Source organism: Hippopotamus amphibius, chromosome 4 (genome assembly GCF_030028045.1).
Source record: "Hippopotamus amphibius kiboko isolate mHipAmp2 chromosome 4, mHipAmp2.hap2, whole genome shotgun sequence".
Lineage (NCBI taxonomy): Eukaryota > Metazoa > Chordata > Mammalia > Artiodactyla > Hippopotamidae > Hippopotamus > Hippopotamus amphibius.
Window position 1 is genome coordinate 66,164,457 of NC_080189.1, and position 18,403 is coordinate 66,182,859.

At 33.3% G+C, this 18,403-nt stretch overlaps 1 protein-coding gene across 1 annotated transcript in view; it reads right to left on the reverse strand.

The window, feature by feature from the left end:
* VWDE (von Willebrand factor D and EGF domains) overlaps positions 1–18,403 on the reverse strand; it is a 91,840-nt gene that overhangs the window by 27,440 nt on the left and 45,997 nt on the right. Inside the window, exons 19-27 of the mRNA XM_057732576.1 lie at positions 18,111–18,206; positions 17,934–18,029; positions 16,827–16,922; positions 16,150–16,245; positions 14,787–14,882; positions 11,557–11,652; positions 11,358–11,453; positions 10,600–10,695; positions 7,668–7,774 (exon numbers count right to left, since the gene is read on the reverse strand). Coding sequence (XP_057588559.1) covers positions 7,668–7,774; positions 10,600–10,695; positions 11,358–11,453; positions 11,557–11,652; positions 14,787–14,882; positions 16,150–16,245; positions 16,827–16,922; positions 17,934–18,029; positions 18,111–18,206 — 875 coding nt within the window. The remainder of the gene's footprint in view (positions 1–7,667; positions 7,775–10,599; positions 10,696–11,357; positions 11,454–11,556; positions 11,653–14,786; positions 14,883–16,149; positions 16,246–16,826; positions 16,923–17,933; positions 18,030–18,110; positions 18,207–18,403) is intronic.

Here is an 18,403-nt window from a genome sequence, read left to right on the forward strand (position 1 = left end):
CCCACTCTTGCTCTACAGAGCCAAGCACACAGCCGTATGCCAACCCTCAAAATGAGCAGTTCAGGTTTTATGTTCCGGTAAGGTCAATTTCCATTTCCTACAGCTGTTTCTTCTTTTATGGGGAGAAAAAGAAAACTATTTTTCAAGATGTTTTTCTGTCACTCATGTGAGACATGATGCATTTTCTCTGAGAAAATGCCCACATTTTTCACCAAGCTCTGCTGCTGCCTTGTGATTTTTCTTGGCTTGTACCGTTCTACTCTTCTTTGTAGGCCACTGTGTAGGAAATGAAGTGGTGAGACTATACATAGCATCTCTGATGCTTTATTTATGTCACTTGTAATGTTGTAGGCAGGGTATGTTGATAGCATTACACTGATGGCTTGAATCTTTGCTGTGGGGAGGTAGGCTTTAGGTCAACTCCAAAGAAAGAATTGACTAGTGTCACAAGCAAGGATATGAAGGGGGAAAAAAAGTCCTGTTTATTTCCAGAGTCCTCAGAGATTGCAAATCATCAGTGAGAATGCAGAGGACACTGATGTGACAACAAAGGGGTCAGAATGAGGCATCCTGCAGCTGCCATCTCCATAAATTAACATAGGAGGCATCATGGAGATCTTCCCTAGAAATGAATGAGAGGTCTTGGTGGCTAAAAACACAACTTGGAGCCATGGAAAAGCAAATCCTAAGAATTTTCTTTGATTCATAGAGCCCTCAACCAAGAGAGGAGCAATCTCAGCTCAGGCAGCATTGAACTAAAACAGTAAATGCAAATGAAGACCCTGAGATCTTAGAATGAGAATCTAAATTAGACCATAACAGTTTCTCTTGGTCATGCTAGCAAGAACCACAATTCCTTTTTTTTTCTCCTTTAAGGCGAGCAGGGGCTACTCTTCGTTGTGGTGTGTGGGCTTTTCATTGCAGTGGCTCCTCTTGTTGCAGAGCACAGGCTCTAGGTGTGCGGGTGTCAGTAGTTGTGGCACATGGGCTCAGTAGTTGTGGCTCACAGGCTCTAGAATGCAGGCTCAGCTGCATGGGCTTAGTTGCTTTGCAGTATGTGGGATCTTTTCAGACCAGGAATTGAACCAGTATCCCCTGCAATGACAGGTGGATTCTTAACCACTGCGCCACCAAGGAAGTCCCAGGACCACAATTCCTTGGTGAGCAAGATTTAAGTTTGATGTCAGAATCTACTCTATATATGTATGATCTATTTATATCTCTATCTACTTGAGAGAATTAGGAAATAAAATGGAATTATTCCCACTATAATGTTCGTGTTCAGTAAGTCAATACTTATCTCAAGTTCCTAGTGTCTCAAGCCAAAGACCTTCCAGGTATTGTCATATGTAAGACATACAGCTGGGGGAAACCTGCTTAGTTCAGATAAAATTATGGTGCCAAGAAGGAGCATATTCAGGAAAGCATTATCCTTTACAAGGCCTTTTTTTTTTCCCCCTCAGGGTGTGCTACATATCAACTTATGATTATTTGTCAATAACAGGAAAAAAAAAGTATAATTTTGAAATATCTGCAAGTGGCTATTTTAATTGCTAGAATTTTCCAAGTTCAGTGTTTGTATGAAAAACAAAAGGTTTTCTGCTTACCTTAATAATTCTCACAGCAATTTAAGTCTCATGAGGTTTAAGTCACCAAATCTTCAAATGCAACTCATCCCTTACTAGCACAATGGGAATAGTTAACTGCAGTCAGCCAGTTGGCTGTAATTATTGATTGATCACCAGGTGTAACGAAGACTTCTCGGCTCACAAGAAAGACTGATGTTGTGTTAGTGAAGAAGTTTGTTTTTGAAAAATGTCATGTTTGCATTAAATATTTAACATGCTCTCTTACCAAATGGTCGTTTTGCATTTCTTTTGCATTACCTGGGAACTGAGAATCTAGCACCATCTGCAGGCAAAACTCTGCCAATTCATCTGGCAGTAGAAACAATTTTTAAAAACTACAGCTGAGGTTAAAATTGTCTTCACAATGATGGACAAGACTGTCCTTATAATATAAATTGAAATGTCATCTAGTTTGTCTCCGCTTTCTTTTATTCTCTCGGAGCTTCCGTAGTGGCTATTTAAGGAGTAAATAGTCAGGAGGTGTTATCAACATAATCCTTGCAAACCACTTAGAAATAAGCTTGGCACACATGAAGCTCAAAAATTTTAGTCATTATATGCCTGCCACTTTTTAGCCTTTTTAGGATGGTTCTTAATAACTGTTTGCCAAAGTTGATTTCAAATTTACATTCACTTTATTTTATCTTGCTTTTAACATGCATATTGTTTAACCAATGCTTTTTAAAAGCAAATTCTTTAATCAGGGAACAAGAAAAACCAATATACAGGAATCATTGGATAACCTAAAATAGGGGAGTCCACCTGTCAGCTTTTCCTCAGCTGGTTCCACTAATTCATTTTTAGCAAAAAAAAAAAAAACATAATAAAACCCATGTATTTGGCATTTGTTAGATGACAGTTGTGAAAAATTATTTACAATTATCTCATTTTAAATTTAAAATTACCCAGTAACCCTCTGAAGTATTATCTATCCCTATCTTACAAATGAAGGAATTAAATATAGAGGGAGGTAAATCTCTCTGTGCAAGTCCACATAACTGGGAAGAGGTGGAACGAAGATTTGGGGTTCAATTAAAACCTAGGTGTCCCCAAAACTAGAGGGTCAAAGAAAGAATAAGAATATTTGATAACAAACATTTCATGTAAATGTTAACATGAATAAACACAAAATAGCCAAGCATATTAAACAAGGTCTAAGATCTAGATCCTTTTTTGGAAAATGACTTATAAGGTAAACATTGAGAGTTACACATTTTAAAGTACTTTCACTTAAATTCCCAAACACTCTTTATCTTGAAAATATTTTCCAAACAGATTTTGGATAAAAAAATTTTCAAGTTAATAGATGTGAAAATAAAAACAAGAAAAAATTAAATTTCTTCCCCATAAATTTACCAATTACTTGCTTTTCAAAACTCACATTATATTTCTAAAACATTACGTCCATTTGCATGAGTCATTAGCTTTCATAAGGAATGCTTTTATATAAAATCTGTAAACCGTAAACCATAGCATTTCTTCATTATTAGCATATACAGGTCCATTAAATCTATTATAAATGCATAGTCTACTGATTAATATTTTAATTGTAGCTTGGGATTCTTGTTGTGGATCTAGGAAATATTTATGAAGATTTTAAAGTATCGGTTAAGACATTTCAGAATAAATCCTTGAGCTATTATAAACTTTTAGCCATAAAAGTATACATTGAAGATCACCTTAGTAAAGCTACTGATAAAATTGCAATCTTGTATACTGAGCAAAGGAGGCAGAAACAGATATAAAAATTGTAGCTATTTCATTTATAACTTTTTGTAGGAATTTCAATTCTAAGTATTAAATTTAAAAAGTATTCACTTTTATCTAGAGTACTTTTTTCTTTCTAGTACTCATAATTTCACAACAGCTTAAAAATTTAAGCACATACTAATTGTCAAAGGTTTATTTTACATTTATATTTCTGTATTTTGGGTAATAGAATAAAACATAGTAAACCATGTTATATTCTCTTAAATGATTCTTTAAAACTACCTTTCAGCAAATATGAGATGATAAAATCTCTTTGATTCTGACATTGAATGCTACTTCTTAAAAGATTCTTATCAAAGTTAGCAATAATTTTATTCTAATAATGTCTTACTTTATCTTATAATTTTAGACATGGCTTAGGAATGCTTAGTCTTTCCTCTTAAAAGAACAATATGAGTTTTGTAAACTTATATGATTTAAAATAGGCATGTTCAAATTAAAATAAAATGATTTTTGAAAAGATAATGAAAAGTTTGAGGTCAAATATAAGATAGAGGAGAAAAGGAAGTTTCATAACTCTAGTTAACATATAATTATTTGCATCTCTGAGACAGATCTTTCAATTATTTGTATATTCCCCACTGACATTCCTACTTCCTCAACAATCATGTCATTTAAATTTTCTTTTATTAAGCATCCAATTCTCTTTTGATATTTACAGAAGGATTTGATTTTGTGATAGTTTCTCTCTTGCTTCTGCACCAAAACAGATCATGGTACCAAAAGAATGGATAAATAAGGCATTTTCACATAAATACAATGACCAAATAAGTCTTTTAAAACTCCAAATTTCATTATTTCTTCCTCTCTGTCCAGAAATGATACAGTTCAGAGCAGCAGAAAGAGTAGAGGTAAAAAATAAACAGACAAAACTAAATATGTTTTTTTTTCACTGAAAAGTAATAGCTCTATCATTGGAATACAGTCCAAGCAGTACGATACAGAACTTTTACTACGTCTTGTGTTAGCTCACTGTTGTCCCCTTGGCACCACTGTCACTTCCTCCTAAGGCTAGGAGCTACATTTTCCTAGAAAATGGACAAGAATAGGAAGCTAATATTTTTTCAGAGGCGTTTGCAGCTAGATGCTTGGAAACAGGCTTGACATCTTCTTTCTCAGTCTTTCTGACCTTCAGCAGCTGCTTTCCTGACCTCTACCCTATCCTCCCTCATCCCCATTCCAGCTCTTTCAACAGTCCTGAGAGTTCCTAATTCTGCATTAACACTTTATATCTGGGTATGTCAAATGGCTTCTGTCATGTTGGCTGATCCCTGATGATAAAGACACCATCACAGCTAGGACTGGGAAAATGTTCAGTTTGTAAAATAGTGTGGACATAAGGAATACCAAAAACATCATTTCAATGTGTAAATATCAAAAAAGCACATTGCAAAGTAAATTCTTTATTATCTGGATTTCTTCTTTGCTTTTCTCTAACAATGACAACTAAGACCAGTCTGTGTTTATTTGTTTCTTCGGCCTTTAAAATAGCTTTAAAAATGATGTTCAAATAAACTTCAAGTAGTTAACTTCAACTTTTTCTGAATAAAAATTTCCATTCTTATACTTGATATTACTCAATGTGTTTTTTTTAATAAATTTATTTATTTATTTATATTTTTGGCTGCATTGGGTCTTTGTTGCTGCACACAGGCTTTCTCTAGTTGCGAAGAGTGGAGGCTACTCTTCATTGTGGTGCATGGGCTTCTCAGTGCAGTGGCTTCTCTTATTGCAGAGCACGGGCTCTAGGCTCTTGGGCTTCAGTAGTTGTGGCACACGAGCTCAGTAGTTGCGGCTCGTGGGCTCTAGAGCGCAGGCTCAGTAGTCGTGGCACATAGGCTTAGCTGCTCAACGGCATGTGGGATCTTCCTGGATCAGGGATCAAACCCTGATTGGCAGGTGGATTCTTAACCACTGCGCCACCTGGGAAGTCCTACTCAATGGAGTTTTATCTGTAGTAGGAAGCGGAAAATCAAGTTTCAAAGAATATTAGAAAACCAGCTCACTCTGACTCATTATTTGCTACGCTTTCCCCCTGACATGATACATTCTATATTTGCCACCAGAGAGTAAGTACTGCTTTCATAAAATTGAGATCTAATCAAGATCATATTTAAATGTCAAAACAGTGTGACTGAATGGAGCTTGGATACTACATGACTCCGTCTTGAAAAAGGGTTATAGTCAAGAAACATCCATGCTCAATAAAACCAAATACATTTTTTTATATCCTTCAGGAAAATACTTGATATTCAGAACACATTGCAACATTTCTCTCAAGTCCCTTTTCTGTCTTCACCTCTCTCTATTCCTCTATTCAATGTAACTATCAACAAACTTATATAGTATTTTCTACATACCAGGCACTGTTCTAGGTACTTCACATATATTAACATATTTAATCTTTATAACAACCCCATAACTAGGTGTTATTATTAGCTCCATATTACAGATGAAAAAAATTAAGGCTCAGGGTGGGGTACCTTGCCCAAGGTAACAGAGCAAACAAGTGGCAGGCATATGGTAAGTGCACTTAGCAGCTAAGCAGCAAGTTATGAAACTTCTCAAAGCTGTTCATCAACTCACCCTCTTTAGCACCCCCCTTCCCCATTTCCTCTTTCTCTGTGTCTTTGGTTTCTAGCCAGTAATTCTTTGCCTTTTTTATTGAAATTCTAGCGATCCATAAGAACTTGGGAGAGCAGGCTATAGTAAAGCAGGACATGTGGTCCTTGAGCTGGTCTTTTTGTTTTGTTTTCCTTTTTCTTCCCCATGACCTTCTGTTTTTTCTTTCCTTAACATGGTTCCAGATGCAGTCTCAGAAGCAACATTAATGGGAATAACGATGATCTGCTATTAATCATTTGAAGAAAGATTCAGGCAGCAAAGAAATACATAAAAATAGAATATAGAGAAGTAACCTAGTTTAGCATGTCAAAGTGGAGTTGAAAGCTTTTGAAGTCATAGGGTTTTCTGTGCCATAAAAATCTCAAAAAAAATAAAGTTTATTTAGGCTGCCTTCAAACCGAGGAAACTTAAAATTTTATTCTTATTTTTCTCAGCAACAGCTGATCAAATAGATACTCAATAACTTTTGTTTCCTAGTTTTCAAACCATAGTGCTATTATAATCTTGCTTTTTAAGAATGGGGGCCATAGCCTTCCAGGATGAACATCAGTGCCAGGAGAAAAACATATATATACAACCACTTTGCTTCTAAGCCAGACTGATTCAGTATCTTGCTTCAGGAAGAAAATTCCTTATAATTTCTCAAAATATAATACTCCAGCATACTTTGATATTCATGTCCCTTGGGTTTTTTGAAGTGCTAAATAGCGTATAATTGCTTTTTAAATTAAATCTAATACAGATTAACTTTAAGAAATTTTTGGAGTTCTTTTGCAATTTGTGTGTGTGTGTGTGTGTGTGTGCGCGTGTGTGACTGTTAGAGGCACCCTGGTATATGTAGGAATTAGTACAGAAAAATATCTTTGCTGTTGATATTTAGAAGTTTAAGATTAGAGACCTAAAAAATTCAGTTTCATTTTATTAGTACCAATATGGTTACAGAAACTTTTAAAATTGATGTTTACATAGCACTAGCCTTATAGGTTAAGTGTGGGGCAACTTCAGAAATTGCAAGAAAGCCATTATTCTTCCTTTGCTTTCTTGATTTTCCAAATAGAAATAAATCCTAATTTTAATGATATGAAAAGCTTTTTATTGCTTTCCTTGAAATGGCTTTTAATAGGGAGTAGATGAAGAGAGAGAACTACTATTAGGGAAAAGAATGAGGATATTCAAGACTTCAGTGGCATATGATCCACTGACAATTTTAGAAACACATCCCTCCCCCACAAAGACAATGAAGTAGTGATTTATTGATTTAAAAGTGGTGAATATTTTTTAAAGAGTGAAGGTGGTCTTTTTACCTAGTATTTGACCAAATATAAATTATTGGTGTCTTAAATCCATATTGTGATATTTGCTCTCTTTCAGCTCTGGTGCCATGAAATACTGCGTTATGTTTTAACAGTTTTTATCTACACACTGAAATTCCTTAAGTGCACATCAAAATTTTGAATAACTCTATAATGACACAAAAATGACACTATTTTTAGTTTTAGAGGCAAATAGTAAAATCTTGTATGGTTTCTATTTTGGAAGTAAAAGAAAATAAAACATTAACAGATAGATGTAAATTACTAAGAATATCTGAGTAGATGGCAGATGTCAGCATCTAATATATATTTTGTTTAAAATTTAAAATACCTGTAGTATTTTCTTTTCACACTTGGCTCCAGAATACCCAGTGCGGCAAGAACATATGTTGGGGAGTATACATCTGCCTCCATAAAGACACTTTTGATTGCAAATTGCTGCAATACACAAGTTTTTACAATTACCATCTTTTGACACAAATGCTTATGACATATTCTATTCCAATGGTCAGAAGCCATTCAATGATTTGACTATAAAAATAGTCATAAGAATCTACGAATGACCTACTGCACTCCTGTATTTCTGCAGCCAGAGAGCACACACATACATACATACATCAAAAGACAAAACACCCCAAACCCAACACAACAGTTTCACTATTTTATAAAGATATTATTAAAGCAAACAAAATTTTCATTGGCTACCTCTTAAAGTATTTAAAATACATCTTTTTGTTTTCTTTAGATATTCAAATCAGTAATGTAAGACAGCTTTCATAATTTGCTTTTTAATAAGAACTTTTTAGCAAAAATTTAAAAGGGACAACTCAGCATGGACCAATGTATGGAAACACAGGCAATTTTATATATTATCAATGGAAGTTTAATGTGAAATAACTCTATTGGAAGCTTCCTAAAGATTTTCACACTACCTGCACTAGAAATTTTTTCTTTGAAATTTCTCCCTATGCAATTTTAAAATACCTATATCTGTTGCAACATATCTCAATATCAAGTATCTTTTGTCTTTCTTTGTCTTTCTATCATCAATCTACCTACCCACCTACAGAGAAAAAAGCTTTTAATAGTAACAATTTGTAAGTAACAGAAATGTTCAACATGAGAGGAAAGGTCAAGTGATTTATAGTATTTGTATTATGGAACTTAACATATCATTTAAAATATGTTTTTAAGAACATGGAAATGCTTTTAAGTAAAATGACTAAAAATAGGCATAACATAAAATTGTGTACGATACAGTTATTTTTCATGGGAGAGGTATCTGTTCAATAGCTCATATTGGAAGCTTGAATAACTCAAGAATAATGTTCCCTTTAATATAAATGCAACATTGAAAAGTATGTTTTAGGACTTCCCTGGGGGTGCAGTGGTTAAGCCTCCACACTCCCAATGCAGGGGACTTGGGTTTGATCCCCAGTCAGGGAACTAGATCCCACATGCATACCGCAACTAAATAAATAAATAAACAAATAATTTTTTTTAAAAAGAGATTGTTTAAAAAAAAAATAGAAAGGCATGTTTTCATCAGAGCTATTGTGTAGAGCTGAGCAGGCTGTGTAATGCACAAGGGTTCCACAGCTAAGGAAGCATTGTTCATATCACAGACATCATATATTTGAACATTTAGTACAACAATTTTCCAGAAGATGGCAGTAAGACATTTTGTATAAATAACATCATCAATGTTTAGATAGTTTCCACACAGATGGAAGTAAAGCATTTTGAGGAAGGGGACTTTTTAAAATTCACATAAAGGTGCTACAAGGTGCAAAAACGGGGTGCAGATATTCAGGCTGTGCTCAGAGTACCTTAATCCACAATCACTGGAGCAAATTTCCCCATTCATGTGCTTTTAGCATCTCATCATTCTCTCTCATGGTCCACACAACTTCTATCCAGAATGAGAGCCCAAACTGAGATTGATAGTTCTTTTTTCTAGCATTTTATCACATCTAACTTTCAATGAAAATTATGGACTTTTGAACACATATTTCTTACATAAGTACTAGCACTTAATGAATTCCTTCAAAATATTTTCCTAAGATAAGAAATGTGTAAACTATAATAGCAATTACTAATAAACTAATGTCTAAAAGTCATAAAAAATTATATGTAGAACCTCTGATACATGGAAACAAGTGTGGTTCAAACACATTGAAAAGCAGAGTAGGTATTTCTAGCAAAAAGGCACAGTCATTTTCAATTGCATAATTTCAGTTTACAATATACTTGGATCACCAGTTTTAATATTATATAATTATTGAGCATTTGAAAATATTTTGAGATTTTCTGTTTTTTCCATTAAGTTAATTTTTGTTAATATTTTAATGTTATTTCAAGTTTTCATAAACTTCATAAAATTGCATAAAATTTTATTTTCCTCTATATCCTGGGATCCCATCTATGTAAAAATTTATGACTAAAACTGAGTGGAAATAACTAAAATGCTAAAATCAAGGCAGAAATTAGTTCTGGGTGGTGGAATTTGGAGTGATTAACTTTTAAAAACTTTTTCATATTTTCTGTGATTTCCATGACAGATATATACCTACCTTATAATATGGAAAAACATTTAAGCTATATATTAAAACCTTCTTCATCCAATTCCTCCTTGGATGAAAGTAGTCAAAAGATACTAACTTATAAGCTAAATAAGTACTAGGGATGTAATGTACAATACAACATCATAAATAAACAACACTGCTGTACATTGTATATGAAAGTTTTTGAGTAAAAGTTCTCATCACCAGGAAAAAATATTTCTTTCTATTTCTTTAATGTTATGTCTATATGAGATGATGGATAGTCACTAAACTTACCGTGGTAATCATTTCATGATGTATGTAAGTCAAATCATTATGCTGTACACTTTAAACTTATACAATACAGAATGTTAATTATATCGTAATAAAAGTGGAAGAAAAAGAAAGATCTTTTAAAATGAAAAACAAAAAAAAACAAAAAAACCTCCTTCAATCCACCTAAGAGAACTTGACCGGCAACCCACAGATCATAATTTGGAGCTATGTCACACAAAATATTAATATACCATGCTTCCTTTTTTTAAAATGGGTATAGAAATGGATAAGATATACTTTCTTTTCTAAAACTTTCTTTTGAATGGATCACCATGCTGGGATTTATTATCCCCTATATATTTCTCCTAAAGCTATACTTTGTTTAATAATTATAGTAGATTCAAACTCAGAACATAGAGTAAAGAGCAAATTCTGTAGGCTTACGTATTTGACACTGTGCTCCTTCCCATGTAGTAGGACAATGGCATATGCTGGGAGCAATACACTCACCACCATTTTTACATTTCTGAAAGCAGATAGCTGCAAGTAGAAATATATACAAGTTAGAAACTTAATTTACTAGTCAAATCCTATCTTAAACCATAAAAATTTTCATTAAAAAAGAGAAAGTTAAAAATCAATGATTAAAAGATATTTTCCCTTCACTTTTCCCCAACTGTTAGACATTTATGTTGCTTCTCATTTTACACTTTGACCGATACATTATAATAGCTGCTAATTTTAAATAATAATTTATAAAAAGAAAAAATGAAACATTTGAATGAGGAGAGCTACCACCATCTCAAAAACCAGCAAGACTTGAAAGCAGTGGTACCCCACCTCAGGAGGTTCTGAATTGATCTGAGATGGGGCCAAGGAATCAGTAATTTAAAGAAAAAAAAACATTCCCCTGAGTCCTACTTAAGATTGAGAGACCAGGACTTAAAGACTTGTCATTTATCTTGGCAATTGTAGTGGACAGACTGGAAAATACAGTGTATCCTCTACTGCTAACCTGAAAGAATGAGTTAAGAGGACTTGGCATTTCACTCTTTCTAGATTTCAAACAAATATATTCTAAAGTAGAAACAAATAAGAAAAAATAAAAACAAGGAAACAGAAAACAAGGAAAATACTGTTTGTCTAAAACTCTGCTTTATGTTCCCATGTAGACTTTAGCATTTTAAGAGTACTTCTCTTACGTGTATTGCATTGTTTCCCTGTCCAGCCAGAAGGACAAGAGCAAAAGTTTGGTCTCACACACTTTCCTCCATTAATGCATATAGGATCACAGATACCTTAAGGTAAAGGGATGAAATATCAGTCCTTAAATGGCAACAATTTTGCTATTTAATATGTTTGCTTTACCTGTAGTTGGAAATACATTTAGTAGTGTCTTACTTTTTTGGCACCTCCTACCAGTGTATCCTTCAGGACAGGCACACACATTATTTCTCATGCAGTGACCACCGTTCTTACAGGGAGGGTGACAGATAGCTAAAAGAACACATGGCAGCAATCTGTGAATATCACATATTCAATTATTATATATTACCTATTGCATCATGTGCTTGCTATCTATGGGGACATAAGGCAGAGAAATGTGCTATTAAAATAAAAGATCACAACTGCAAGTCATTAAAACCGTACTTTCTAAATCATAAAATACAATGCTTATAGCTGTAAGTTGCTAGTGGGTTAGCACAATTTGAAATGTATTAGTGAAGTATGAAATGTATTGTTCATAACCAATGGAGCCTTCAGTACTACAGGGCATACAGAGTGAAATGACCTGGCCGAACCGAGAAAATAAGTCAAAACCGAGCTCAAAGTAAGAATATCTGTTCCTGTGTAAATTAGAAAAGCTCAACAATTGGTCACATGGTGTTTAGAAAAAAGTTTAAAGTTAACGTTTGGATACCTACTGAGGTCATGAAGGCAAAGCTTTATATGTGATTTATTCCTGTGAGTGCTTGGCAAAAAATCTTTTTAACAATAAATCTTTGGCTTTAGCAGGCATATTTATTGGATAATCCTGAATACACTGTACTAGTAACTTCTATGCAAATGATTCTGTTCCATGGAATTCAGAAGTTAATGTTTATAATCTTTTATAAGAGGATTTTTATTGCTTCATATTTCTTCCTGATATGACAATTAAATGCAGTCATTTAAAAAATAATAATACATAGGCAAACCTTCCTGTAAATTTTTTAAATTTAATTTTCCTTAAATGAGGATTAAGTAGATTTTAGCTTGTGTTTTAAAAGTGAATGTCAAATTGACTGGTTTTGGTAATAGGGCCTTTGTAGACAGATTTCCCATTTGAATTAGATCCATCTTTAATAGCCAAACACTAAGAAAACTTCAACAGATTTCAAATAGATTTACAAGTGAAAATAATGTTGCACTTTAAGTATAAAAACAATATTAACTGAATGATTTCAGCAAATGGATAATTTCCACTATTTTAGACTAAGCCTTTTCTGGTTAATGATTCAGTTTACTTTCTCTGGCATTTGTTTTAGTACTTTTTATTATGGAGAAATGCTTTTACATTTTCTGCTTCCTGATCTTTATTCAATTTAAGATTATTTCTGTTTATTAGGAAAAGTGTATTTTTTCCATTACAAATACACCATGGGAAATACCTGTGGTTAGAAATTTAAAACTTAAAAATGAAAAGAATAAAATACCTTTTTTATAATGGGTAGCCTTGTTAAATAATCAATACTTATCTACTCTTCAAAACTTGAGTGTAGAGATAAATACAAAAAAGTATACATAATTAAAATAATATAGAGAAATGACATAAAACCTGGGCTCAGTCATGCCTACCCCTAAAGGAGGTTTAGGAGAAAACCGACTTTCATGTAAATATTTATGAGATTCTCCAGGTCCCAAATGGATTGTCCATCAAACTCCAAAATTAGACAAGTAATCTGGCCTCACTTTCTGTATGGAATGGGCTCATGGCATTTAAGGGATGAAGAAAATTGGAAGATATATTTAATCATCTCTCCAGCCACACATTTTAAGTCTTGCTTATTAATAGAGTAGTTTAACCTTTCATGATGTTTCCAGCTCAGTGTCTATCTTCCTCTTTTGAAATCCTATAGAACACACAGTATATGCTCCTCATATTACTTTTAACCATATTCTGCCTAATTTTATTCAATGGCTTTCAATGTGTATATAGTCTTCCCTTCCTTCCATTTGGACTCACAAGGGGATGTGATCTAATAAAAATAAAGATCATGTTTTTATTTCTTCTGCACTTTCTGTAACATGTCTTATGACAATAATACCATTACTTACTGGTAGCTAGCCATGTGCTGACTGTACTTGCAGGTGGTCCACCGTATGTCTCATTTGCACCTGACAGCAACTGTCTATTTCACACTTGAAAGTAAAGAAGTCTGAGGCCTGGAGATTTTAAGTGAATTTCTAATATCCATGCCACTAGGAAATTGTAAAGACTGCTAATTCCAAAAACTATAACATGACGTATGTTCATTAGATAATTTTTAGTTCAATTTAGTAATTTAGAGAGTCCCTGCTTTACTCAGTTATATAGTTGGCATATACATTTTAGAGAACTTTTCTTACTATATCTTATATCTACTGCAAATAGTATGATAGACAAAGCTTTTTATTTCTGTCCTTACATTCTCCACTCAAAACCTTATCTAAAACTCTTAAACATGCATTTAGTAACAGCCGCCTCATTTTCAAGATTTGCTTTAACTTAGTCTTTACTTTCCATTTTCACAACCTAGTTCCTTAACAGAAATCTGAATTAGAAAAACTTACTTCATATGCTCATATATCTAGTATTAGAGTGATGGTTTCTTCTCCACATCAATTTCAATCTCAGAATCCTAGCTAACCTCCAAGTTAAAAAAATAGGATTGCAAATCTAACTGTAACATGACAAAGAAAGTATATTTTTAGGAGTTAAATCATGACATGTTCTGACATGTTTTATACTAAAAATCTAATCTATATTTGCATAAGCTCAAAAATATGAAGATGTAGAAAATACATTTAAATTTTCATTTATTGACATTATTTCATGCCTACGTGCTCAACTTCAGGTCATGCCCATTATTTTGAAAAAACTTATAGCATTAACTCTATGAAGGAAAGTGTTACAATAACAGGCCATGAAGGGGGAAAATGGTATATCTTTATGTCTCCATATCACCTTGCACAGTGCTGTGTATAGCTGGCTCTTCATTAAGTGTTTAATGAAACTACAGTCAAGAGAGATCATGAGACAAGAGTGGACATTAGATTGACTGTAAATCAAACATTTTTGCTGAGAAGGCAAAAAAAATGAAATCATCTCACATGAAAGACTGCAAGAGAACTTTGCTTATTTGTTTCACACCTTGGTCCTACAAATGTGCCAAGGTTGTGAGCCTTAACATAAGTTGAATAAATAAACATTTTACATAATTACTCATATATTTCTATAAACTGGTCATTTGGTCATCAAAACTGCAACATTACAAGAAATAGAGAAAATAAATAAATAGCATCTTCCCCTTTGAAACTTGTCTTGTGTTTACTCCGAGCTCTGTTTATGTCTAACTTTGCCTTTTTATTTATAAAGAAAGAATAATTACCATTCTGACACTGTGCACCAAAGAATCCATTTGGACAGAGGCAAGTGTTTGGCTTATTACAGGAACCACCATTGAGGCAAACGGGGTCACACAAAGCTAATGAACACCAGGAGGGAGAAAGACCATAAAAGTTTTATTATTTAAAAAATGAAAGCTGCACTGAAGTACAAAATGGTGCATAATGAAATATTTTATTTTTACTGCCAGTAAAACCCATAACCTATAATTAATTAGACTTTGCCAAACATAAGAGGAGAGAAATAACTGGATAATAGCTTTGAAAGTTTGCTCATTAAGTTTACAAATATTACCAAGCTAAGAATGTGGAGACTCTGCTTAGAATTCAGAATGCCCTCGGTAAGCTGGAAAAAATGATTGGAAGTTAGGAGAAGGCAATTCAACAGCAAGCACAAACAGGATAGTGTATAATCTGCTTAAATACATGCAGCCACATATAGCTTTTTAAGTCACCTTCCCAATTCAAATAGGAACACTGCATTCAAATCCTAGCACACTCAAAAACATGCTTTATTTTTGCTTCTTTACACTTGTTCCACTTTGAAAGCCACCCCCAATTCCATTTTCAACCCAGATTTTGCCGGTTCTCCAAAGTCTACACAATTTTCTTCCTAACTGCACTTGCCAGAATTAATTTCTTTTTTCTCTGCTTCCAAGGACCTGTGCATTTATTACATCACTTGTAACCCAACTTCTATCATAGTCTTTTTTTTATAATTGTATCCCATGTCTCCTTCACTAATGATATGCTACTTGAAATTGGGGCAAAAATCAAACTGATATTTGTTTCCCCTTGCATCATGCTTCACTCATAGTTGTCAAGCTATAAACATTTAATTAAATTTATGTTGAGAAAAGTCATTAGATCACAATGGATAAATTAGACATAGATAATTGCAAATACTGCTGCCAAAGAATTAAGCCTGATACTCTGATAAATAAATAGAATAATGTTATGATGTCAACTTAACTCAGAATTGCCTGATGGTTTAATGAAATAGAAAGTCTATGTTGTGATAAAAAACTTGAAAGAGATCTGAATATGCAACACAAATATGTTTCTCTCCACCATAAGGCAAGTGGATGAGGGAAAAATAAAGGCCAAAAAAGAAAGTATTTTTTGGGCTGGATAACAGTAAAGCTGGAATACATACACTCTATGGGCTAATTCAAGAAGAAAAAAAATGAAGATGAGAGATCAGGTTTTAAAAATCTGTCTGAAATAAAAACTTTATACCAATCTTGTCAGACTAGTTTTATGTTTTTGGGTGCAAGTCCTTAGGACATTGATGCATTTTAAATTTCTTTTAACTTACATATTTATTGAAAATATTTCTGATTTTACCTGTGCTACAGGTGGGTCCATACCAGCCAGGCTTGCACTGGCAAACATCTGGTGTAAGACATTTGCCTCCATTTTCACAGTGCCTGTTACAAACTACTAAGATCATAGGACAAAAACAAAAGAAAGGTAAATTAGGCTTGGAATTGGTCATATTATTGGCTATGACCTAGTTGCTTGTAACTGCCAATCACATCGTCTAGCGAATAAGATCAGAGAGAAAGATAATCTTTTGGCTTTAAATGGTTTCCAGTTTTCACATTCAATTATTTTTGTTGTTGTTGTTGCTCATAGACATGGAGAAAGTAGAAAACCACTGAGATGAATGGTAAACAAGAGTTGGCTATTTGGGAAAATTATTATTAGTTACTGATGAAAGTAATCATAGACATAAATTAAATGAGATAAATTGATATATAAGCCAACAAATTAGAATTCTTGTTATCTCAAAGAAATGGTCATGGATAGGATCCAGAAAAGAGTCGTTTCTAAGAACAAGCTTCTTTATTTTAGTGCTGGCACCCAGTCCTCCCCGTGGTATGTAGAATGGTAATCATCATAGTAAACCACGAAGGTATACTTTTTGTTTAGGGTTTGGGTTTCTCTCAGTTAGCATTAAAGCACTCAACTATTCAAAGGAGCAATTACATTATATTAGATTTCAAGAGAGCTTTGCTTACTTGTTTCACACCTTCGTCCTACAAAACCATAAGGACAAGTGCAGAGATTTCCAGCCAAGCAGGTGCCACCATGTTGACAAGGTGGTCTGCAGCGTTCTGCAGACACAGATTATGTTAAGTCAGCTCTTAATTAAGAAAAAGTCAGTTTATATTTATGAAACATAGTCACCCTAAAACCTTCTGGTAAGAGCAATTTATAGTAAACTCAGTTCTATTCTGGCATGAAATTTAGTTCTGTGGGATTGACTGTGAGTTCACACTGAAAACACTTACAAATCATCAGCATGTTTTGGTTTATAAAACTTTTGGTTAACTGGATGGAAATATACAATCTTAGGTTCCTTCTGAAAATTGAGACTTGGACTTAGGCATTCCTGCCCTACAATTAGAACATGTCTATAGTTCTATAATTATATTCATATGCTATTTATATTGAATGTTTCTGTTGGTTCACTCCATGTTTACTGTAATTTGTTAATTTTTGCCTTGCCTTGTCATGAAAACATTTAACACAGCTCAGTTTATTAATAATTATATATATACAATCTGTTAAAACATATTCTTTTAAAATATCATTAAAAAATAACAAATTTATTTCTTTAAAATAGTATCCATTTTTAGGAATGTCATTTCCTAAACTTTCTATGTAAGATTTCAACCAAGGCAATAAAATTATAAAGCTATAGACATGTTTTTAAAAATCGTGTTTTAGGTTTCTTCTTACTATCTGATATCTCCTAATTATTTGGTATTTAAGAATTCCTTGGAACCATGTTTGACAAGTTATTCAATAAGCAAGTGCCTTTGTTTGAAGCTAAAATATTTGTAGGGATATGGTACCATATAACTAAATCTCAAAAAATTATTTCTGAAGATACTTTTACCAAGGATGAATGAGCTGTTGCTCTTTGGTTCTCCGATTTTGTAAATTTAAGTTTTTAAAATCTTCAATAAATTATTTTTAGTAAACATTAACAAACTTAGGCTCCTTCACCAGCATTAGTAAGTATATATTAAAATGTACACAGTAAAAGTGAATTAACTTTAAAAATATTTTTAAAGAAAAGATTGCATTTTGGCTTTATTGTTTTTAATTTGAATTACCACCTTCATCACAGGTTGTTCCACCATGTCCTAGGGGACATTCACAAATGTTAGGCTTAATACATTTTCCATGGTTTTTGCAATCAGGATGACATACAGCTGTACAAAATAAAGCACATGGTTTAGAATTATCAATTCTCAACTAAATTCATTATGCAAACTAATGAGTGCTGTACCTACCAGTTTGGCAGTTAGAACCAGTGTAACCAGGTTTACATTTGCATATGTTTGGGGCAACACACTCCCTGTTTTTTCCACATGGATGTCTACAAATGGCTGCAAAAATCAAGGGAAAAAGAATGAACTGTAGCTACAGTATATACACATTGCCCATAGACTTAATTATATAATAAAAGTAAAATTCTCTGAAAGTGGACATTTTGACACTGCTATCAAACAATAACAACTGCATACATTCAAAAAATTATTTTTCCCTTTATATTTGTTTTATTACTAGTATAACTAAGGTAAAT